General features: G+C 39.3%; 2 protein-coding genes and 3 non-coding genes across 6 annotated transcripts; 1 reads left to right on the top strand and 4 right to left on the bottom strand.

The window, feature by feature from the left end:
- ACAT2 (acetyl-CoA acetyltransferase 2) lies at positions 1 to 12,583 on the top strand. Its single transcript, XM_020986727.2, has 9 exons — positions 1 to 166; positions 1,549 to 1,683; positions 2,878 to 3,059; positions 6,077 to 6,194; positions 7,186 to 7,329; positions 9,507 to 9,629; positions 11,094 to 11,248; positions 11,670 to 11,780; positions 12,224 to 12,583. Exons 1-9 carry the CDS (start codon positions 112 to 114, stop codon positions 12,392 to 12,394), a joined length of 1,194 nt encoding a protein of 397 aa, XP_020842386.1. The 5' UTR covers positions 1 to 111; the 3' UTR covers positions 12,395 to 12,583.
- TCP1 (t-complex 1) lies at positions 12,522 to 24,910 on the bottom strand. Of its 2 annotated transcripts, XM_078155055.1 has the most exons (13): positions 24,678 to 24,910; positions 24,029 to 24,159; positions 22,418 to 22,503; positions 22,067 to 22,195; positions 20,704 to 20,801; positions 20,031 to 20,141; positions 17,822 to 18,003; positions 16,505 to 16,631; positions 15,045 to 15,220; positions 14,360 to 14,483; positions 13,416 to 13,608; positions 13,162 to 13,325; positions 12,522 to 12,903 (listed from the first exon to the last, which is right to left on the bottom strand). In XM_078155055.1, the coding sequence occupies exons 3-13, from the start codon at positions 22,499 to 22,501 to the stop codon at positions 12,681 to 12,683; spliced, it is 1,611 nt and encodes a 536-aa protein (XP_078011181.1). In that variant the 5' UTR covers positions 22,502 to 22,503; positions 24,029 to 24,159; positions 24,678 to 24,910; the 3' UTR covers positions 12,522 to 12,680. The 2 variants fall into 2 exon arrangements, with proteins under 2 accessions (XP_078011181.1, XP_020842385.1); XM_020986726.2 differs by lacking the exon at positions 24,029 to 24,159 and having other exon boundaries at positions 24,678 to 24,909.
- On the bottom strand, positions 14,162 to 14,286 carry LOC144458098 (small nucleolar RNA SNORA20). Its single transcript, XR_013487650.1, has one exon. It is a non-coding gene; the product is annotated as a small nucleolar RNA SNORA20 (small nucleolar RNA).
- On the bottom strand, positions 20,252 to 20,388 carry LOC144458109 (small nucleolar RNA SNORA29). Its single transcript, XR_013487661.1, has one exon. It is a non-coding gene; the product is annotated as a small nucleolar RNA SNORA29 (small nucleolar RNA).
- LOC144458110 (small nucleolar RNA SNORA29) lies at positions 21,140 to 21,276 on the bottom strand. The gene has a single exon (XR_013487662.1). It is a non-coding gene; the product is annotated as a small nucleolar RNA SNORA29 (small nucleolar RNA).

Here is a 24,910-nt window from a genome sequence, read left to right as displayed (position 1 = left end):
GCGCCCCATTCCGCAACGGAGAGAGGAGACCCGAGCACGCTCCGGGGAAGCCGTGTAGCCAAGCAGCTGCAGTCACCGCCGCAGCCGCCGTACCCCAAGACCAGCTGGAGGATGAGCGCAGGCTCGGACCCCGTGGCCATCGTCTCGGCTGCCCGAACTGCGATAGGTGAGCGGCCGCCCACACGCAGGGCGGAGCGGGGGCTCCTGGTGTGTGAGGCTAGGCAGCGGCCGGCGCTGGCCCGCTCCCCTACCCTTGTGCCGGAACCTTGCAGCTTAGACCAGGGGGTTGTGGGGCAGGGAGTTCTCTTCCGGACGCCCTCCCCTGCGTGACTGCGGCCTCGCGTGGTCCAAAAGGGAGGAGACCCCCGCGAGGGGACGCGGCAGGGGAGAACCGGCGCGTGGAGACACCGGGTAGTAGGGGTGGCCCCGCCCCCGGCCGTCTCTGGCTCCTGTGGCTGTGATTGGCTCACCTATGTAGGACCACCTCGAATGCTGGCCCCGCCATTGGCTGGGGAAGAGGTACACTCTTAGGGCCGGCCTCTGATTGGTCAGCGCCCAGTAGAACCATCGTCTTATCACATGTTTACGGGGGGGGCGAGTACTCCTGCTTTGGGGCTTCGGAGGCGCTCCTTGGAGTAAGAGTGGAGGTCTTTAATTGGGAGATGAATTGAAGATTCATTGGATTATAGTTTTATTGTGTTTTATAGATAGGCAAACAACGGTGTAGTTCATTGAGAAATAAATGGAGGGTTCATTGGGTTATAGTTTTACTTTGGTATAGCTAGGGTAGGCAAAGGTATATAGCTAGGCAAACAAGGGTTTTGTTCATTAATTGAGAAATGAATGGAGCGTTCGTTGGATCATAATTTTATAGTGGAAAGCAAAGTTGTGGTGTTAAATGTTTATTAACTGGGCTTTCTGGGAGGAAAACAGCGTACACGCACACACATTTTTAAGTTGAATTGTCGTTATTAACACTTAAGTCTGGACAATCATCGAAACAATAAATCAAGCCCTGATTTGTAGCAATTGTCGGTTTTTGAGTGAAAATTTAAGGTCCTCCAGTAAGAACTGACTCCAGCAAACTCTAATTAGAGTTAGACCTTAAAGGCCATTTTATAGATGAGGAAACTGAGGCACAGAGGTTGAGCGACTTGCCCAGGGTCACAGAGTTATTAAGTAACTGAGGCAGGATTTGAAAGTTGGGTTTTCCAGACTCTCAGCTCCAGTGTTTTGTTCCTAAATTGAAGTCTCAGGAGTGAAGGACTATAACGTTTCTGATATGTTGTTGAATCAATATACCAGTGGGCCAAAAGCCCTGGATCACAAATGCCAAAGAGGACCAGGCTTTCTTTAAAAGAGAGCTGTCTTCATTAGTCCTGTTTTAATGCCTTAATAATCAGATATTTCCATAACCGGGAGCTGGGATTAGAGGAGATGGAGGAGATAAACACACCTTAGTAGTTAGTGTGTTTTGTCAAAACTGCTGGTTCTCTGTGAGAAGCTCAATTAAGGTTTCAGAATTAATGTTTTAATATTTTCTTTCAGGGTCCTTTAATGGTGCTTTATCTACTGTCCCCGTCCATGAGCTGGGCTCCACTGTCATTAAAGAAGTTTTAAAAAGGGCTGGTGTTGCTCCAGAAGATGTGTCTGAGGTCATTTTTGGGCATGTGTTGTCAACAGGTAAGCTTAACACCAAATTTCAGATGTTTGCGTGTGTTAAAGATTTGGGACTTACAGTACCTACCTGCTCTTGTACTTCTGCCTTAATGATCTCTTGTTGCCACCTCCATTTCAAGACTTTCAGGAAGCCTTCTCTGAATTATGGCAGATTCACTGATGCACATTAATTCAGATTCACTTTCCCATTGATGTTCAGAAGCCACAGAGCCTTCCCCATATCCAGCTCTTTACAGATGAATGAAGTTTTACCATTAGGGATTCATTCTTTTGTATTAAAACCATTATTTTCTTTCCAGAATCCTCTTCAAAATATCACTATGACTTGAGAGATTAACACATTAGTCTTTAACATCTTAATGGGGATAAAATTTGCATATTACTCTTCTCAAGGGTTAGGAGGGGATCTGAGGTACATAAGAGTACCGGATACCACCATCCTCCCCTTACCTTGGGGAAAGAAGGAAAGAAACAGAGCAGTTAAGTGTCTCTTAATGTGCTAGGCAACATGCTAAGTGCTTTAAAAATACCTCATTTGATCCTCACAAGAAAGGCAAGTGCTATTATTATCCCCATTTTACAGTTGAAGAAACTGAAACCGGCAAAGGTTAAGTGACACAGCTAGTCTGAGGCTAGACTTGAACTTGGGTTTTCTTGAATCCAGACCTGGTGCTCTGTTATCCATTTTGCCATGGACCTGACTGAGAGGCATGAAGAAAAAAAAAGCAGAGCTTAAAGTTTGTCCATAGCTAACTACTGTCTTATTTTCTTGCATTTCTCTTTGTTCTTTAATTGTTCCATAGTTGACTGAATCAAACAGGAATAAGGGTAGGGACTAGACCTGTGATTTCATTGGTTAAAAAGGGAATTTCCAGGTGAGGAAACTCCTTCCACCTTTGCAGGTAGGCACCCTCTCTGCAACTTAGAAACTTGGGGGCTGCCTGGAACACTGAGTTGCTCAAAGCCTCACAGTCAGTGTATGTCACATCCAGGATCTGAACCCAGGTCTTTCTGGCTCTCCATCAGCCACACTTCTCGGGAGGACTCTAATCCACCACATTAGAGAGCCTCCTGTTCCTTCCTGCTTCTGCTCACTGTAAAGCCCTTGCACTCTCCTCTGCTTTCTTCACTAATCCCTGTGAGTGCTTATAACTCTATCTAGTCCAAACTCTTAACTCTGGCAATCTCTCCTTTTAGGTTGTGGTCAGAATCCTGTTCGACAGGCCAGTGTGGGGGCTGGAATCCCCTACCCTGTGCCGGCTTGGAGCTGTCAGATGATCTGCGGGTCAGGCCTCAAAGCCGTATGCCTCGGGGCCCAGTCTATTGGGACTGGAGAGTCCAGCATTGTGGTAGCTGGAGGCATGGAAAGCATGAGCAAGGTATAGCCTCTGTGCACATGAATGAGTTGACGTGATCCTTCCCCTAATAAGGGAAAATTACTGCTTAATCAGCAGCAAGATAAGCTGTCCCCAGAAGGGTTATGAACTAAACAAAAGAGTGAATGGGGGGGGGGTGAATGAATTGCCCTCATTTGTTGACCCTTGAACCCAACCCATTTGTTTAATTAATTTTTCAGTAACAATGACTTGAGCTAAAGGTAAAAAACATATAAGCACACTTGTATCTCCCTTTCTTTTTGGAAAGAAGACTGACTCGAATACTACAGGGAAAAAAGCTGTAATAGTATTTCCTTTATCTTAGTGTTCAACGCTTTGTCAAATGGTGTGAAATGTATTTGTATATCCTAGCTACTTTGTGACCTTGGGCAAGTGTTAGCCTCAGTTTCCTTATCTGTAAAAAGAGGAGATTGGACTAGCTTGCCTCTGGGTGTGTAAATCTACCATCGTTGTTGCTTTTGTTTGCATGACAAAAACCAACTCCAGGAATTCCTTTCTTGAAACAACTCTATTCTGACCTATTATTGATAGTGAAAAATGAGTTACACTCAGAGGAAAGAACAGAAACTATAATAATCTTAGGCATGTGATTGAAATAAATAAATTGCTATGAGCCAGGAGAACAAAGGAGCCTAAACAGCGTGTTGGGCAGCAAACAGGTGGCTTAATGAATAGGTTAGAATGGCTGCCAAAGGCAATACAGGTTTGTAAAATTTCCCAGAGAGGACAGGATGGTTAAAAAGGTTATGAACAGCAGTACCAAGAAAGCAGAGGGAAGCAATGAACCGAAAGAAACCTCACTAAAAGTCATCCAGAGAACATTTAACCTGTGAGCTGAGAATGGTTTAAGCTTGAAGGTTTATTTAAAGTTGAAAATGAAAAGGAGAAACAAAAAAGAATTGGAAGACATTTGCAAATAATTGTATCAACAGCTTTATTCACCATCCAGGATAGTGTAGCCATCGAACTTGGACTCTTAACGTTAAGAGTCCCAAATGCACTTTTAGATGAGATGGAAAGGGGACAAAGGGCAAAGAGAGGGCCTGGTGTGGTGAAGAAGCCTTTAATCCCTGCTACTGGGGAGGCTGAGGCTAGAGGACCTTTTTTTTTTTCCCCAGCTAGGCAATGGGGTTAAGTGACTAGCCCAGGATCACGCAGCTGTTAAGTGTAACTTGCGTGTCTGAGGGCTGAACTCAGGTTCTCCTGAATCCAAAGCCAGTGTTTTATGCACTGCGCCGCCTAGCTGCACCTGGAGGATCTTTTGAGCTCCATTCTGATCTGCAGTGGGTTTAAGCTGATCAGGTCCTGGAACTAAGTTTGACATTAATGTAGTGAGTCCTTAGGAATGGGGGTCCATTTACAAGGTATTGGAAAAAAGGAAAAGGTACCAAAGATATGGCAAAGAAAAAAAAGCCCCAGACCTCATAATATCACAAAAGTTTATCTGAGAGAACAGCAGCTACTAACCTGAATGCCTGCCCTTCTATCTATTCTTAAAAAAGTTTATGGGACTTACCTGTGTCTGTGTGTGTGTGACATTTTTGATGAGGATATTAAGGAATAGGCAGACTTCTGCAAATGATATTTGATATCATTTTTATATACATTTTTACATTTTTTGCCACATTTTTTACTATTAAACAGTTGTCTTATTTAGAATAGGCACTTAACCTGGGGTCCACAATTTTTAAAATATATTTCAATACTGGATTTTAACATAATTGGTTTGTAATCCTATGTGTTTTATTTTATGCTTTTAAGAACTTTATTCTGAGAAGAGATCCATAGGCTTCCCCAGACACACAAAAAAGTTTAAGAACCTCTGATTTAGAGAATAAAGGGCCCATATGCTTATTAAAAAATTTTTATTTACTTTGTTATATATTTCCCAATTATATGTGAAAATATTTTTAATCATTTTTTAAAATTTTAATTTCAAATTCTCTCTCCTTCCCTCTTGTCCCTCCTTCCTTGAGAAAGAAAGCAATTTGATATCAATTATACATGTGATGTCATGCAAAACATATTTCATATTAGTCATGTTGTAAACTAAAACACAAACTGCTTATTATTTGTTGATTATAGAATAACATTTGATTTGGTAGATTAAAATGCCACTTCAGGAGTTTTCTCAACAAGGTGTCTCTCACATATAGATCAAAATCATTTAAGAATCCTTAAAATGGATAACAAAAATAATCTGGTTCCGTTACCCTCCAATCCTAAGAACCAGATGAAACACAAAACATCGAGATGAATGTTTGCCGAAGGTCTTTCCCACTGTGAGGGCTAAGTTAAAGGAGTATCATTTTCCATGGATTGCATGATCTTCCCAAAAAAACCTTTTTCATGTCCTGATGCTGTAGCAGCAAGCCCTGAAGCTTTAGCAGAGCCTCTTAGGAGACGTCTGTAACTATGCGAAAGAGTTTGGCGTAAGCACATGTACAGGAATTACATTATGATATTCAATTAGATGGACAACCTATAGACCAAGGAGTCTGTGGCTAGATTTCAGGGGGTCCTTAAACTTGGATGGGGGCAGAAAAGCAAACAAACCAACATATCTTTATTTTCATTAATTGAGCTGAAATTAAGCATTTCCTTCAATTGTGGATGTAGGCAACAAAAGCACAGTAGCACTAGCAATACGTTTGATTTAGTCATCAATAAAAATCAGATATTTTAGTGTCTCCTTACAGTTGTAGATATCTTGAAATCTCATTTATGCTCATCACGACTTTGAAGTTACTGTAGTTATTAGATTCACTGCTGCAACCACATCCTTAGTCCAAATGAGGCTAGCTGCAGAATGTCACTTACATTTTTATTAAGATCAGCTCATCCTCTCAGGTTCTTTCTTGTACTGCCTCTTCTGCTTGTCTTCAGATCAAAAATTCAAAAAGGCAAACCTGCTTAGCATATGTTTGCCTAGCACCCTAAGAAAAGGACTCAGACTTGCCCACCACCGTCTAAATCAGTGGTATATTTCTTGTTCCCAGGCTCCTCATTTTGTTCACTTAAGAACAGGATTGAAAATGGGAGAGACCCCTTTGAAGGACAGTGTGATCTGTGATGGTCTTACAGATGCATTCCACAATTATCACATGGGTATTACAGGTAAGGTAGCAAAACAGTTGTGGTTAAAAAAAAATTATAGAAATGTACGATTACTGTGAGTCAATTATAATTATGCCCCCTGTCATTGTAAAGAATTGGCGATGGAAACAACCTTAAAGATAATGTCCAACCCCCTCATTTTACAAGTGAGGAAACTGAGGCCTAGAGGGCTTACAGGAGTTTCAGTCAGCTAGTGCTTCTGTGGGAAAATCTCTACCCATCTCCTTACCCTCTCTTTGTGTCTTTCTGTTTACTAGCCAGATGAAGTTAACCAGACCTTTGCGGGCATCCCTTCCACCTTCCCAAAATTATGTTAGACTGGTACAGGATTGTTTCAAGTCCCTGAATATCTAATTCCCTTTTTAAAGGAGGATTATTAGGTTATAGCAGGTCATCTTGCTCAGTGTCCCTGAAACTGTTGTTCAAGGCTGGAAAGGTTGACATTAATTTACCCTGAATTAAGCATGTCTGGTTACTTGGGGGTTAGTGATGGTCACAGAGGCAGGGAGTAGGGGATAGGAACAGGGAAAGAATGACAGGATCTCACAGAGAGGGGACACCTTTCCTGATGAGCTGGGAGTCAGACCTTAGCCACTGCTGGGGTGCACAGAACTCAGTAGGTTAAATTAAATGATGCCACCTGGCTTTACTTTATGTCCCTCTCTGGACTCTTACATACCTTTGGCCTCAATCCAAGTGGATTGTCCAGTTGCATCATAGGTGTGCTTCCTACGTGTTCCCAGCATTACCTTTGTCCTTTTTGTAGGAGATGATATAAATTGTGTGGGAAGATAATAGTTCTTTACAGGTCACATCACAACTTCCAGTCACAGTGTCCACTTAAGAACGATCTAGAATAAGGATTAAGAGAAATGATCTGGATCAGCTGGTGTTGAATGGCAGGTGCTTGTTTTTAGTAGAAGACATTTCTGTTTTTAGAAGGCAACCATGAATATGCTAATATATTTTGTTGTCTGTCCTCCTCCAACAGCTGAAAATGTGGCACAAAAATGGAAAGTGAGTCGAGAAGACCAAGATGGATATGCTGTCTTGTCACAGAACAGGACAGAGAATGCTCAAAAAGCAGGCTATTTTGACAAAGAGATTGTACCTGTTTCTGTGCCTTCCAGAAAAGGTAGGTGTGGATTGCAGTACATAAAACACTAAAAGGGATATTTAAATGTAAGAAGAAAATCATATAACAAGGACATAAAAATACATTTTTTATTAACCGCCTTTTGTTCTTATATCATCCAAATTACCCCCTGTATCATTCCCCTTCCCCTTCTAGACAGTTGTGCTATATAATAACTTTTTTAAAGTAAAAAGTGTAAGGTTCAGGAAAAAACAAGAAGCAGAAAAAATAAGATCATCTGAAAGTATTTGCAACATTCGACCTCTGTGGACCTTCTACCTCTGCAGAGAAGTGGGAGGAGGTGCCTTCTCATAGCTGCTTTTTGGGGCCATGCTTATATAGAAATATTTTAGAAGGTTCTAGGGAAAGTAAGTGGCCTATAGATGTATACCTTAAATCAGAAAAGAGCAGGGACTGGCTTGTAGAGAATCTTAGGGTCTCAGAACTTAAAAAGATCTCAGAAATCATTGGCTAAGTTAGACAAGCATTTGTTAAGCACCTGCTATGTGCCGAAGCAAAAGATAGCCCCAATTATATATGAGTTCACCTACTATTGAAGGACTTAGTACACATGGTATGCTGGTCTACCTTTGTTTTATCAATGAGGAAACAGGAGCTTGGAGAGTAAATGTCTTATCCCAGAGTTACAGCTCTTAAGTAAAAGACTTGGAACTACAAACTAAGTCTGTCTGCCTACCTGTCTGTCTGTCTGTCTCAGCATCATGCTTTTTACCAGGCTTAGTATTTTCATCATCTGAAGCAGCTGCAGACTGGGTTTTTTCTTCCATTTTCTGACAGAAAAATGTACTTTTGAAGAGCAGCCACTGGAATATAATTTAATGTATTCATCTAAAGGTCACATCAGTGGTTATTGAGCACATTTAGTATTGGTGATCTTTTTGATTAGGAACAGGCAATAGTTTTGTATAAGAATTTCAAAATGGATTATAAAAAATTATACTCTATAGTCTCATTGTGGTAAGGAGGCTTTTGAAAATTCTCTATTTGCCAGTTGAAGTGAAGACTAGGATCCATTGGGGATCATACTGTTTTTATTTGTCTTTGTCATACCACCTTAGAGTCATAAGGGTGTTTAGACACCTTGTCTAAGTTTCCCAGTTTATCAGATGAGAAAATGGACCCAGAGAATGTGATTTGCTCCCTGTCACACAGATCTCCTGACCCCTTGGTGAAATTCAGCTCTCACTTTCAGTAACTTTGAGATCAGTTCATTGGCAGTTTGAAGCCTGTGCAGTGGGAACAGTTTGGCCAGAGCCTTCAACTTGTACCATGAAAAGTGCGTCAGTCCTGAAGTGCTCCCTTGTTTCAGGGCACGGGGTCACCAGGCTACATAAGAAGGGTTTAACTGACCCAGGTTGGGAAGGTGGAGCAGCTTCAGGCTTCCATGCCAGTCAGTGTTGGGATCTAGCACTTCCAGCCTGGTCAAGACGGGGAGACCAGTCTCCCACTTCAACACAAGCTGTCTCCCCCACTGCAAAAAGAAAGGATAAACGTAAATGAGATATTCTTCTAACAGCCTAATGTTCGTTTTTCTAAAAGGAACATCCTTGAAAATAGAGTTCATTGGAAGAGTTAAGTAGTCCTTGCTAATACCCTCCATTTATACCAGGTTTTCTTTTTTAAAAAAAGTCTAGTTTCCAGGGTCAGCTGGGTGTTGCAGTAGATAGAACACTGGCCCTGGGGTTAGGAGGACTTGAGTTCAAATTCAGCTTCAGACACTTGACACTTATTCACTGGGTGACCCTGGGCAAGTCACTTAACCCCAATTGCCTCACCCAAAAAGCAAAAAAAAAAAGTCTAATTTTCATGACAAGTAAAACCCAAACCTGTGCTCCTTAAAGTACATGCTGATTTAATTTAAAACATTGAGTTCCGTGGTTTAGTTTAAAATGATAATCATTTGTTTTCTTCCTTTCTCTTTTCTCCTCTTTGAATTAAGTTGGTATTTGTTGACAGTAGTACTATGAGTATTTTAGGTTTACATGACACCTCCCTTCCATGGAAGCCTGAGCCCTTTCCAGTGTGAACTGGTAAGGACACTGCTCCACACACGTGTTCCCTGAAGGTCACTAGGAATGTGATCTGGAGTTTCTGCTAATGCCCAGTGCCATGTCTGTAATATAACAACTCTCAGGAAGTTGCTTTTCTCTTTTCAGGGACTGTGGAAGTTAAAACAGATGAATTTCCTCGCCATGGAAGCACTTTAGAAGCAATGTCCAAACTCAAGCCTTGCTTTCTGACAGATGGATCCGGAACAGTAACTGCTGCTAATGCTTCAGGTGAGTTTTTTTGGGAGGGTGGTAGGAAAGATCCCAAGCTCAGGTTTTTATGGCAATAAACTCTCATCTCTTCATTTCTTCCTGTGTGATACTGTGCTTTTGGAGTCATGAGAAACGTGGGTTGGTGTCCTGGCTAATTACTTTGACACTCAGTTTGAAAAATGGGGATGGTTACATACCTGCCTTAAGAGAAGGCATTTTGTAAACTACCAAACATTTCATAATTGAGAGCTATCGCCTTTTTTGGTTTCTTTAAGGCAACTGAGTTGCTTGTAATGTCATTATTGGTGCTTTTAAAATGTCAGTCTTAAAACTGAACCTTTCTTGTGAACAAAGTGAAGCAAGAAATGTGTGATATGGTGACTGACATTGTCTGTAACATTGTCCTCAAAGACCCCTGCTTTCCTCCCAATAGGTGGGACTTTTCTCAATGACCATTATCTCAGAGTTTAGCTTTCTTTTATTTTTTATTTACATTGTCCTAGTTATTTTAATGTGTTTTTTTCTGGTTCTATTTCTCTCCATAACTTTATGTACCTCTTTCCTGTTTCTCTGCATTCTTTGTGTTATCATTTCTTGAGTTGTATATTCCACCACCTTCATTTGTTTGCTCATGTGTTCCCCATTTGATAGACACCCACTATTTCTAATCCTTTGTTACTACATAGTGATATTAATATTTTATCTTCTTTAAAAAATCTTTTTCAAATTTTATTGTTTGAACCTTATTGCTGAAGTACCAACAAGTTAATTTAGGTCTCCGGGATCTAACCATAAAGTCAGTCATCGCCCTGTGACATTTTTCTAGGTTTCTGGTGTTCAGTAGATAGAGCACTGAGTTAGATCAGGCCTCAGACACTTACTGGCTGTGTGGCTGACTCTGGAAAACCCATTTGCCTGTTTCCACAACTGTAAAACAGATAGTAGCACCTACTTCAAAAGGTTGTTGTGAGGATAAAATGAGCTATTTGTAAAAAGTGCTTAGCACAGTCTAGATGCTATGTAAATGCTTATTCCCTTCCACCTATAACTTCATTTTTCTCAGTTGAAAATTCCTAGGGTTCACTCAAGGCATGGAGTTTGAGATTTCACTCAGAGCTTTGGTTAAGGGGAAGTCAGGGTTATCTGGATACTCCAGGGAATAAAGTGGTGGTATGAATTAGGCATCTCTCCTTATCTAACTCATTTCATTCTAGCCCCCCTCCCCCTTTTTTTAAAGAGCCATTCTACTAAGGCATAATTATGATTGTCAGTTATTTTCCACATTTGTAGATGGGATAAAGCACGTGTAATATGTGAATTTCACCTGGAGTAGAATCTGGTAGATCAACTACACTTTTTAGGTGAGACTTTATACTATATAGCATTCTGTCATGGATAGTAGGTATAAACTATCAGGTGACGGGAGATTTAGCATGGGTTGAGAAAGTGTATCTTGAAAACACCTATCTCACGTTTTTGTAGGAATAAATGATGGAGCTGCAGCTGTGGTTCTCATGAAGAAGTCAGAAGCAGAAAGACGAGGTCTTACACCGTTAGCACAAATTGTATCCTGGTCACAAGTTGGTGTAGATCCTTCCATTATGGGATCAGGACCAATTCCAGCAATAAAGCAGGCTGTAAGTACCGAGTTTTAAATAGCAACAATATTTTATGGATGGAATGGACCTGAGAGAGGGATCATATAGTCTTAACCTTTCATTTTATGGATGAAAGAATTAGGGGTCCACAGAGACCCAAAGTCATAGACCTGGCTTTTGAACCCAGATCCTTAGGTTCCAAATCTATTTTCTGTTGTACCATACAACCACTCATTTTCCTTTTTGGACGAGATCCATGGTTAGGAAACTTCCATCAAACAGTCTGCCAGTCAGCGTACCTGTTCTACAATTTATAGGTTTATGAGAATTGCATTGGTAGTGAGGAGTTAAGGTACACTGTTGGGGAAAAAAATTTTTTTCAAGGGAGGGGAGGGGCAGGGAGACTTTCTCTTAGGATTATACTACCTCTATTTACCAATAACGTTTTAATGTTACATAGGTTGCCAAAGCAAATTGGACACTAGAGGAGGTTGATGTATTTGAAATCAATGAGGCCTTTGCATCCCTTGCTGTAGCAATATCAAAGGAACTTGGATTGAATCCAGAAAAGGTGAGTCTGTTGTTTGATACTTTTACAGGGTCAGATGACAATATTTGTAAAAGCCCTCAGCACAGTGCCCAGCACATATGTAGGTTCCATAGAAATGCTTATTTCCTGGGGCAGCTAGGTGTGGCAGTGAATAGAGCACCGGCCCTTAAGTCAGGAGGACCTGAGTTCAAATACGACCTGAGACCAAACACTTGACACTTACTAGCTGTGTGACCCTGGGCAAGTCACTTAACCCCAATTGCCTAAAAAGAAAAAAAAACTGCAAAAAAAATGCTTATTTCCTTGCTTGCCTCATAGGCGACAAATTGCTGATCCTTCCATCAGAGGGGAAAAATTAAAGTTCCCATTATACTATAGCAAGAGGCTAGACATTAGTGATCCCTCCAAGGAAATGATCTTCATTTACAGCATTATTAAATAATGTTTTGTTTTGTTTTTTTAAGGTCAATATTCAAGGTGGAGCCATAGCTTTGGGGCATCCCATTGGGGCATCAGGGTGTCGAATTCTTGTTACTCTGTTACATACACTGGAGCGAATTGGTGGAACCCGTGGAGTTGCTGCTCTTTGCATTGGAGGAGGGATGGGAATAGCGATGTGTGTTCAAAGAGAATGAAAAGAAAAATTCTCATAACCTTGGTCTCAAGTAGTTTAACAGATTGTAAGATTTTAACCACATTTTAACTGAGGCTTAAAATGAACTAATTTAACTACCTGTGAAAACATGTTTCAGGGACCAAAAATAGCAGAGGAAAGATGTTTTTATTTTCTTTCATCTCCCTTATAAAAACTCAAGTCAACATGACAGGTTGTTGTGTTTTTTAAGTCTATACACTAAGTGCAGACAAAATGGTACAGGATGAAACAGAGGAGTAACATTGTTATAAATAAAGAAAATCACATCAGTCTTCAATAGCCCCAGAATGAACTGCATCTTCATAACTTCCTCCTCCTCTTTTATCATCTTTACTTTCTGGATGTAACTTAATGAGGTCATCAATTCGAAGTATAGTAATTGCAGCTTCTGTTGCAAATTTCAAACTCTTCACTTTAACCATGGTAGGTTCAAACACACCACTCTGCCTGTTGTCTCGAGGTTTGCCATTGATTAAATCAAGACCAATCCTGTAATTGGGAGAGGAAAAAAGGTATTAAAAACAATGGCTCTTATTAACCCCCCCCCAATTGGAGTGTTGTTCTAAACATACAGTGCTTGCATACAAACATACTTCTAGGAGGCTATTCACTTCTCCATGCCTCCATCAACAATGAAGATTCCATTCTCTTAAATGTTTTGAACCTTTAGACAGAAGCACTCCCAAAATTCTGCCCTCTTTTTTGTATGTGCAAGAGAACAACAAAAGCAGAAACGTTTATACTTGCCATTTTAGGTTCTTGCGTTCTGGGTTAACTTGAGCCTCGTTATGAAAAGCTCTTAACTTGGCAACCAAATCTGTAGAGTCTTGGGCAGCATTAACTGCCAATGTGTTGGGAATAATGAGAAGAGATCTGGCAAATTCTGCAATAGCGAGTTGTTCCCGTGATCCCTGAAGGAGAAAAGAAAGGAAGCTGAACTCCAGCGAGCAACGGGAGTAGGTTCCCCATCTCGTCCTCCCCAGTCTCTTCACTCTTCTTACCATGCTGGTTGCATAGTTCTCCAGATAAATGGAGAGGGCTGCCTCCACAGCACCACCTCCTGGCACTACAGACTTTGACTCCAGGACTCTCTTAACCACGCAAAGAGCATCGTGCAAAGAGCGCTCCATCTCATCACACATGAAGTCATTTGCTCCACGTAAGATAATTGAGGCAGATGTCCGAGCTCTGGTGCTGTAATAAACAGGCTTGGTTAACCAATTCTTTGTAACAAACCTGAATTACAGAATTTAGAAGTCTAAAATGTTAATACTTCACAGAGCAGCTGTTCAATGTTTTCTTCAAACTTATGAGGTAATGCTATATATACTATAAAACTATTTTACCTCAATATTAAATCTCTAGGCATAAAAAAGGTCCATTTATTAGTTACTCAGACTTTTGAAAAACCTAAGTGACCACCAGTGTAACCCATATCAGAACACTAATTCCATCTACAATTACAACATGCATAATGGTTAGCCATTCTCTAACAAAGGGACTAGCCCCTTCTACTTTAGGTCACTGCTATTTCTATCATGCAAAAACAGGCCTTTTTCTGGCTTATACCCACTGCTGCTCTGGGGCCAAGCAGAACAAGTCTGATTCCTTTTGGACCAACCCCACCTTTTGATAACTAGTGGCCTAGATTCTCACATGGCACAAATAAGATAGAGGCCCGCTCTATCCTGGTTACTCTCAAACTATTCAATATCTCACCTAAAATGTGTGTAAGTATTAGCAAAAATAATGTGATAGACTCTGTAACAGATGAAATTATGTTTTCATCTTAATTTACAGGACTAATCTTAATGTCTCCCATGCGTATAACTGCTCATACTACTGAAAGAATGGCAGCAAATAAATGGGAAATTATGTAACTCAATTTAATGAGGATAAAAAGAAAAAACTGATATAAGCTTTGGTATTCAATAGTATGGCTTACTTTTTGATTAAAATTAGCTCATCATCACAAATCCTCTCTTGTACTACCTCTTCTGCTTGTCCCAACATTGAAGCTTCAAAACTTTCTTCACCTTCCAGATTAGCCAGGGTTGACAAAATGGTTGCTTTTAAGTGGAAAAAAAAAATTTACATGCATTTTCCTTTGATTTCTCTTGTACAAAAATAAAGAATTTAAAGATAACCAATTTTGTTACCACATGAACTGCTTAACTTTCCCACATGATAACAAAGGAAAGATGTTGGCTTGCTAGGACCTAGATAGAACTATATTCTCCACAAACACCCTGACATATTAACAAAAAGGACCAACCACACATCACAATGATTAAGATGATATTATCTATGTCCCCCTCTAAAGTGATTTCTAAGAAATTATGAGTTTAACACTTTCCAAGGTGAATCAAAAGAATACTGAGCCAAACAGAAAATTGTTTCATAAGGTCAGTATTGCACTTTTATTTGCCAAAATTCACTAGAAATTTGGTTAGCAGCAACTATGTGAAAATAGCTGTTTATATTTTTAAGTGCTAAAGCTTATACACAGCAAACTTTAAGCTCCTCATTAAAAGCTTCAGAGAGATCACAAAAAGTACTTTTTATTTAAAGGCACTTTAATAGTTCTAATTCCCAGACAGAACAACTAGCTCCTAAACATTCAGACTTACCTCCAGATGCTTTAGCAATTCGCTTAAGGTCCCTTTTTAAAACTCTTCGGACTGCTATAGTTGAAGACTCAACAAAGTACTTTAGACACATGTCATCAATTCCACCAGTAGTTAGAATAACATTGGCACCAGTGGCCAGTATTTTCTGAATTCTCTCCTTTGTAATATCTGATTCTCTAAAGAGACATGATAATCACTATTAATCTAAATTTCTCTCTTAATATAGTAAAGTTCTGAATATCTTGAAATAAAGTGTTCAACAGAAATACTCACAGGCTACTCAAATTTATTTACTAATATCATTCAACCAAAGTATTCTTTTGTAACAGTTAAGACTGCATTATCTACCTAAATCAAGCTCCTTTTCATAAAGTTTTTAAAAGGCCCTAATATTTTTCACACTTCAAAAATTTTACCAAGGTATTGTGTTCAAATTTAGCAACACCATTGATATTTCTAACGATAGTCACGTTAAGTTTTGCAAGTTTATGGATTAAACTGTGAAACTTGATTTCAATTAAAGATTCAAAATACTTTAAAAATATTTTTAGTCTTTTCCACATATTTTAATTAAGTTAAAATATCAATGTGATTTTATACTAACAAGTACTAAATATTTTGTATATATACTAAAGATACTTGACAAAGTGTGCATAAATATATGTATATATATACATTTGCATTATAAAAATATAACAAGGATTATATAAAAGTAATGCCATTCCAACAAGTTTGATATTACTTCATCAAGTGGTTCATTTATTACAATATAATTTTCCACAACAGCTTTAATAATTGTGCTAGTACAGCCAAGTGCAAAGAAACAGAAAAATATGCTTAAGGGAAAAAAAAATTGTGATTTACAAGCACTTATGGTAGCAGCAAATAAGTAGGGTTTCCATGCCTTTAGGGCTAATCTTAGGCAAGTCTGGCAGTTAGGATCATCCCACAGTCTTACTCGCTATATATTCCTTCTTGCTTTTGCGTAGCTTCTACAGTTAGGACTAGATGTTCCCTATCTGTGATTGTCATTTGCACAAATATACTTGTAGCACAACAAAATATGATGGAAAAGTTACATATTAAGCAAACATCATAGTAACAATCTATACATGCTATAATACCATTTCAACCTCAAGTAATAAAGGTGTAGTAAAGATACTTCTTTTTTAATATGTATATTCTCATTTGTGCTATTCCAGTTTCCCAGAGATTTATGTAAAATAGGTTGTTGATTTTAGTTAATTTTAAAATGCTTATTTTCCTTGAAGACTATTCTAAAATGAATTTGTATAAATTCAATATTCAGTTCAGTGTAGTGAACACTTCTAATATTTTCCTGCTCAGATAAAAACAAATTATTTGCATCTGTTAGACATACAGAAAAAAGAGGAAAGAGGAAGAGAAAGGGACAAAGGACACAGAAGGAGACACAGACAGGAGAGAGAACCCCAACCTACCTCTTTCTAATTTGATCAAGTTTTTCTGGATCTGTAATGACCACCTGCACACCAAGCTTCATTTTTGTTTTCTGTAGGCTAAAGTCCAGGCAAGCAATTTTTGCACTGACTATTCTTTTAGGCATGCCTTAAAAAAAAAATCAGATTTTTTTAAAAAATAAGATTTATAACTTTACTCTAAACTATTACTTATTATCCTTCAATTCTAATTTTTAAAAGTACAGATTTTCTGAAAAAGAGGCATGTCTTTTAATTGTGCGGAAGCATAAAGAGAATACATTAAGGCTTCTATCCTAAATCCAGAGTTTCACGAAGAGAATTTTTTAAAGCTCTTTATTGTTAAATAAGAAGTTACTTTCTGAACTGAATTCTCCCAACCACCAGTTCTGAAAAATAAATTCAACAATTAACTGACATATTAGCTTAAATCACAACATAAAAGAGAAAATAGCTAAGGGGTGACCAGACATTGGAATACACACTCAAAATATTCATCATGTTTCTGCTATTTTCCCTATACTTTTTAAAGAGTAAAATTGACCTGCAAATACTGCAAGGATGACTTAAATATGTGCTACAATTTGTATTACTGTTTAGTCCATTAAAAAGTTTGAATCAAGGATTGTATTTTTAAAAAAAGGGAGAAGGTGCGAGACAGAAGACAGGCTGACAAAGAATAATGATTGCCAATATCTCTTGCATAAACCATTCATTCAATAATCATTTATCGAGCACCTATTATGGGTCAGGCAGTGGGGATCCCCCAAACCTAAAACGTCCTCAAGCTTTCATTTTCCTGGAATAAAACAACATTTAGTCAGATTAAGTTAAAAAAAATATGTAGTACAACACAGCTGTAGGGGTCTGGGAGGATGAAGAGCAGGCTAGCACAAGTGGAGTAGGGAGTGGCAGTAGGGAAAGAAAACACCTCAAACAAGGGGGCAGCAGCATTCCTAGCAGTCAAAAGCACAGAAATTCGATGTGGTGCATAACCAAGAGCAAAGAGCAGTTTGGCTGAAGCCAGACTTCCAGGGGCTTTAAATGACAGCTTTTCTTTCTTGTGCTGTATACAATAGGAAGCAACTAGACTTTCTTGAACATGGCCAGAGGGAGGCTTTCAGAATACCACTTTAGCAGTGGTATGGAAGAGAAGCAGAATGAATGGTAACAATTAAGAGATGGTAACAGTGACGTGGTACTTAAGAAGTGGAAAGAAACAACAGACTCAGGTGGCAAACTTGGGTGGCTAGTGGTCCCCACAAGAGAAGTAGAAAAGGCTGAAGAATTAAGAGATCAAACTCCTTGAAGTTTACTTACCCTGTGATGCCACCACACAATTCAGTGCATAACCATTTATGAGCATACTCTCTTTCTGACTTCGCCCATGGGCCTTTAAAACATTAATAGAATTTACTGGAAAGCGAGGCTGGCCTTTCACATCTGTGTATTTAACTGCAAGTACTGCATCTACGACCATATTGGCAAAGAAGTCACCATCACTAAGCCAACAACAGTGTCAAGGATAAAAGTAATTGCAACGCATCAACTATAAAACGTAATTTTTTAATAAAAGGTCTTTGCTGTTCAGGCTGTCCAACAATCTCAAACTCCTAAAAGCAACAAGCACTAACACACAAACCACTTAAAACAGTGTTTTCCATTGATACAGTGCTTTGCAATTTATGAATCACTGACATAACCTTAAGAGTAACTCAAACAAGCACCATCATAAGGGCAGCTAGGTGGCAAAGTGGATAGAGCCACTGGCCCTGGATTCAGGAGCACCTGAGTTCAAATCAGGCCTCAAACACATAACACTTACTAGCTGTGTGACCCTGGGAAAGTCACTTAAACCCATTGCCTAGATTAAGAAATGGCCTGTTATGCTGTATTCAGTAACAGCAATATTGTATGATGGATCTAATGGATCTAAGACAATTCCGAAGGATTCATGATGAAAAATGGAATCCACCTCCAAAGAAAAGAACTGATGGGAGTCTAAGTGCAGATCGAAGCACACTTTTTTAAACGTTCTTAATTTTTCTTGTTTTTTTTTCTTCTTTTTGGCCTGTTTTCTTCCACAACATGACTAATATGGAAATATTTGTAAGACTGCAGGTGTATATCCTATATTAAATTGCTTGCCTTCGCAATGAAGACAGAGGGAAAAGAGGGAGAATTTGGAATTCAAACTTTTAAAAAAGGAAATTTAAAAATTGTTCTTAGAAGTACTTGGGGGGGAAAATAAAATGCTAAATAATAAAAAAGATAAAGGGGCCAGCTAGGTGGCGTAATGGATAGATAGAGTGCTGGCCCTGAAGTCAGGAGGACCCGAGTTCAAATCCGGCCTCAGACCAAACACTTGATACTTACTAGCTGTGTTGACCCTGGGCAAGTCACTTAACCCCAATTGCCTTTAAAAAAAGAAAAGGGCAAAGAAATGGCTTCTCCACCTATAATCTGCTATTTGTAACTTACAGAAATTAGAAAAAAGCCAAAGTTTTTGCCCTCCCAATTTTTAATTCCAAAGAACTGCTTACATCTATACAGAGCTTCATAGTTATAGACTGTGCTTCTTGTTCTCACTACACCTACATTCCTTCTTCTGAACCCTAAGTGCAAACTTTTCCATACCATGAGACAGGCTTATTGTCCAACTACTTACTCTTCCATCGGTAGTACCCTTATTACTGATAATCTAACCAAGGCAAAAATAATGCTCATAATAAATCTTTAAAGTACTGCTATACTCATTTCATAGGCCATTATTAAGATTTCTAGTTCCCCCTCAGAAACATCTTTTAAGCAAATGGACCTTTCAATCCCTTCAGTCTGACAAGCATTCTTTCTCACTCCAACCAGTAATGCCCACAAATTTAGTGGTGAGCAGAATTCTATATGGGTGTTAATGAGATCTCCCCTTTAAACAACATATTCATCTAAAACTGCACATCCAAGAACAGGCTCTTTAGTCTTGAAATTGTCTTTCATATTTATACCCAGACATGCTGGAGTCTTTACTGTGAATGCTTAAGTGTATGTCAATATAACCCTACAACCAATCTCTATGCCTTTCTAAAACACCCTATGCATTTCTCCGCACTGACCTTTTTAAGTGCCTCAAAAGGACAGGAAGATATTCCTGGATTTCTTAATCTAAAAACCTGTCAATAATTTCACTTTCTTGCAAATTTCCTCTTCCAAAAATGCAAATCACTACTCCAGGGCAGCTTGCCATAAGAATTCCTTTCATCTCATATAACAAATACCACGCTGACAGAAGAAATATTCAATCACCCTCAAAGAGATTAGAAACCTCAGGTGTCAGGAAACCTTCTCACTCTAAGTTAGGTCTCATTTTCAAGACAACTTTTCCTTGGAAATTACCTGCTGAACTCAGGTATTTCCAAATATAACTTGTATATGCTAGGATCACATAAGTGAAGCATTAAAATTAACATACTACAAGGGCTCAATTAATTTTAATAAATAGCTATAAATGGCAATCAACACTACAAGAGGATACATTCCAATGATCTTAGAAGACATGGATGTTTTTGCAACATTGATGAGACAATCCTTTCCAAGTTCATCTGTGTTAATGATGAGGTTTTCATTGATATAGCGCACTGCTTCCCTATTAACAACATTTAAAAATACAGAAATTAGTATTTATCAAGTTTGACAAAGATATTATAGTAGTTGTGGTTAACTAAACCATTTTTATACCAAATGTAATATGCAATAGTTAGGTTGTTCTGCCATTTCATATAGGAAAAAAAGACATGGTCACTCTTTCTCCATCAGACCACGGCAGCTATATTTTATCCCATAAGCATAGCCACTGAATCTATAAAGTGAAAAAGTGGTAGTCAAATGGGAAGATACTGAATTGAGTCTTCCTTCGAGTTGCTCAAATGTGACAACTGCCACCATGATTTTTCAAAATTAACTAGATAACTAGTAACTCAAGCTTTAAATGAAAATGTCAGGTCCCCCCCCCCCCCCCCCCGGCGGCCATCTATATAGTACTTTTCTCACAATCAGCCTCTGGAGGAATTCAAGATACTACAAAGTATAGGGTGGCATAAGGATTATCATATCTACTTTATAGACAAGGAAACTGAGACTAAGAGAGATTAAATTATTTAAGAATAGATATTTCAATTAACATGAATTTTCTTATGAATGCATCATACTTGCAAGCCAGTCGATAGCCACCAATAATTGATGTGGGGTGAATTTTCTGCTTGACTAATTCATCTGCATTCTTCAGAAGTTCTGCTGCAATAATAACCTGTTGAGAGAAGAAATGTTCATAGCTAGCACACCTCTTAATACCAATGTTTATTATATATAGAAGGCAGAATAGATGATCACTAAGGTCCCTAGGAAAAAAGGCTATAGTCTTCAACAAACATGGGAAGTTTTTGTTCTACACCCTTAACATATCTCTCTTAAATCTTTGATTCAAAAAGTCACAGAGAAGGAAGACAATTCTTGAGTCTTTCTTCATTTTATCTGTTTTCATTCTCCTCAATCAAGAGGTTGCCTGTTATCAAGTTTGACAAAGATATTACAGTAATTGTGGTTAACTAAACCATCATTTTAAAATCAAATATAACATATAATAGAGCTAGATTGTTCTGCCATTTCACATAGGAAAAAAAGACATGGCCACTCTTTCTCCATCAGACCATGGCAGCTATATTTTATTCCATAAGCATAGTCACTGAATCTATGAAGTGAAAAAGTGGTACTCAAATGGGAAGATACTGATCTGGTCTCCCTTTGAGTTTGCTCAAATGTAACAACTGCCAATGTAACAGCTGTCTTCAGATCAAGCTTTGATTTCTTCTCACACTTTATCAAAGACTCACTTCGTGAAAGATTGGTCTTTAACACCTTCACTCATGCGGTACATGCCCAGGAAGTACCACGGCTCCAGAATAATTTAAACAACCCTCACTTTAGGTTGGCCTGAGACTGAAAACGAATACTCTACCAACATCTTTTTTTCCCCCCGAATGATCAGAAACTCATCTGGTTCCTTAAAGTGGAACCAAGTCCTGATCTAAATCTGACAAGCTCCAAACTATCACAGTGAAGATGGTAAAAAACAAAAGGATGAAGATAAATAGGTAAATTGCAATCTCCAATATATATGTTCAAAGTTTCACGAATTCTTAAGACTCCACAAAGGGAAAAAAAAGACAGTTTTGAACACTGGTATTTTAAAATTAGACATCAGAATCCAAAACAGCCTTTCTGTGTGCTAATTCAATTATCGAATCTGAGAAACTAACCATTTCAAAGTCCATGAAATGCCTCAAATGGCATCTAGTGATACAGGTGAAATTTGACACCAAGACTTCCTGACCAGCAATCCAGTAAGCAAACCATGACGGTTTTTCCATTTCATTTAAGTATCATGTAAGTAATATTTCTCTCTTCTCCCAACTTTTATTTCAGACTTAATACATCTAGATGATGTATTCATGTAATTTGCATATATTACAATTTTCTGATCAAGTCCAACACATTCTTGGTGTGTCTACCTACCACAGATGTGGTCCCATCTCCAACTTCTTTGTCTTGAAGATCGGCCAATTCACAGAGTACTTTAGCTGCAGGATGTTCTACCTCTAGCAATTTCAGAATGGTTGCCCCATCATTAGTAATAGTCACATCCTGTTTAGGAAATAGAGTAATAAACATTAGAATAAATAAGCATTTTACATTCTCATGAGAGAACAATTAAAAAACTTTAAGAAATTCCCTATAGACATATCAGGCAGTTTTATAATGCTAACAAAAGCAAAGCATTTACATGACAAATTATTAAACAAAACCCCACAAAATACCTTATCCTTAAAACCCTCAAGCTGTCTTAAATAAAGAAAAAAAGCTTACACCAATATCATCCACCAACATTTTATCCAAGCCAACTGGACCAAGAGAACTTTTTACAATATTGGCAATTGAAGCTGCAGCCATAACTGTAAAAATAGAAAAACAAGATAATTAAATGAGGTACTTTATTTCAAATGCTATTTGTTGCCAGTATAATACAAGAAGCCTTCTCACAAGGAATAGATATATAAGAAAGAAAAATTTTAATAATCTCAGACATAACCTCCCATGTAGAGCAGGAATTAGGATACAATTACTGTCTTCTGGAAGTAGCTTGGTAATTTCAGTGAATAGAATGCTTAACCTGGAGTCAAAAAGACCCAAGTTAAAATTCAGCCTTAGACACTGCTTAGCTGTGACCTTGGGCAAATCAGCTTCAGTTTCCTTTAACTGTAAAGTAGGAACAAATAGCACCTACCTGCCTTCTAAAATTGTTGTGAGATATTTGTAAAGCACTCAGCACAGTGCCTGACACATGGTATGGGCTTAACGAAAGTTCCTTTTCTCTCTTACATTCTGTAGTCTATCAGGTGGGCAGTTACTGTTATACTAATTATAATTTAATCTTACATTGGTACTGCACTTTTAAACCAGTCTGTGTAAACCACACCTCCTAAAAAAACAATCATTTCAAGCATTACTGTTAAAAAAGTTTACTAAATTATAAAGTTTACTAAGCAGACTATACATCTATAATCTGGAAAAAAGTTAAATATTTAGTTAATCAAAAGATATTTGCTATTTGAAGAAACTCAGGTTAATATTGTCTAACCATTTGTATTCTACAATTTCATATAGAAAAAAAAGTAACTATTAGCTTTCTCCTTCAGACTTTGGCAATTCCTCTTCTGTACCATTAATACATCCTCAATCTTGAACTTCTGGAAAAGTTTCAGTAATATCTTTTCATTATCTACTAGTCACTTCTGCAAATACACTTTTTTCAGCTTCTAACAACAAAAACTGAACAAAAACAAAAGACAACATATTAGTGACTGAAACTGCCTTAGTAGCCCTCCTAAGAGGGTGGAAGGGATTTTTTAAATCACCCATCCTCTCCATTTATAACCAATCAAAATCCTAATCAAACATCTTCAGACTACTTCATCAAGCTATTCCGGCTAAAATGAAGTATGTGGTAGGGGACTTTAAAAGTCCAAAGTGCAACAGAAATACGTTAACACTTTATCATCACTGAAAGTCGTCCAATTAACTAAAACTAACTGCTTTTTCCAGAACTCTTGGAAATCAGAAAAGGTGTTGTCATCCAGCTTAATTTTGGATGTACCATTTTAATGAAAAGCTTACAAAGTAAGGAGAAATGGAGGGAAGAAGGGAAGGCAGCACAAGACTGGGGAAACAAGGCACCTGGGTCCACAATCAATAACATCACTCAATTAACTGCCTATATGAATCCCACTCGTACTTCGTGATTTTCTCAAATGTAACAAGGGTTTTGGATATGAGCACCTCCAAGGCCTTTTGTATAATTAAGATTCTACCCATGCTTTAACCCCGGGGTCCCCTCTTCTGGAGAGCAGGCACAAGAAGCTAGAAATGGGGGAGGCGGTTAAGGATAAGATCTCCTAGGTGCTATCACTTTCTCCATACCTCTTGGAAATCAGAAAAACTGCCATCCAGTTTTAACTCTGGCCGAAGTCGTTTTGTTAAGAGCAAATATGGAGTCAGCAATAGACCCGGGTCCATACTCCTAGAACTGGCTGTTTGATCTTGGTCAGGTCCTTTAAAGTTAAAGCCACGCTTTAATCCCAACACTGGGGAGTAAGACATAAGAAACTGGCAAGCTGGGGTAGAGTGGGGTCGCACATGTGCCACCTCCCCCCCCAAAAATAGTTGTAGCTTCACTTCGCATCTCAGGTAGTACCTCCCTATCGAAAGAGGCCCGGTCGAATTAGGTAAAAAAAGTGCGCCCTCCGCGGCCGTGCATTCACACATCTTCCCCTTGCAAGAGTCCCGCTGCCCCGGTGCAAGGCCCCGCCAAGAAAACGTGGCCGCCGGCAGCTCAGGGCCCACCGCCCTGCCAGGCCCAGCCCGACCCTCGAAGCTTTCTCTGGAGAATGGAACTCGTCCCCTTCTTTCCCCGACCCCACGCTGATGGACCGCGGCTCTGCCTACTGGAATGGGGGGGTGGGGGTGGGGCCCGTCCGGCGCCGCAACCTAGGCCTCAGGCGGCAGCGGCGCCGGGGAGCGCGGCCCCTCAGAGCAGGCCTCCCCCGCCGCCCGCCCAGCTCGCCCTCACCGTTCTGGGAGCGGATAGACTCCCCGGTGGTCCGCTCCCCGAACACGGACAAGGGCCCCTCCATCTTCCCTGCCAGATACACACGCCCGCGAAGAGCAGAACCTGCAACAGCGTGGAGACAGGCAGCGGGGAAGAAATGGGGAACGGCGCTGCGGGAGCTGATGGGTAACCCTTTTTTTCCCCGCCCCCTTCTTTCTCCGGCCTCGGGAGAGGGGAGGCGGGAAAAGGAAGTC

This window comes from Phascolarctos cinereus, unplaced genomic scaffold (assembly GCF_003287225.1).
Source record: "Phascolarctos cinereus isolate Bilbo 61053 unplaced genomic scaffold, phaCin_HiC Scaffold_5;HRSCAF=322, whole genome shotgun sequence".
Taxonomy (NCBI): Eukaryota; Metazoa; Chordata; class Mammalia; order Diprotodontia; family Phascolarctidae; genus Phascolarctos; species Phascolarctos cinereus.
Note: the sequence above shows the minus strand (reverse complement) of the source record. Positions and strands in the feature narration are given on the sequence as shown.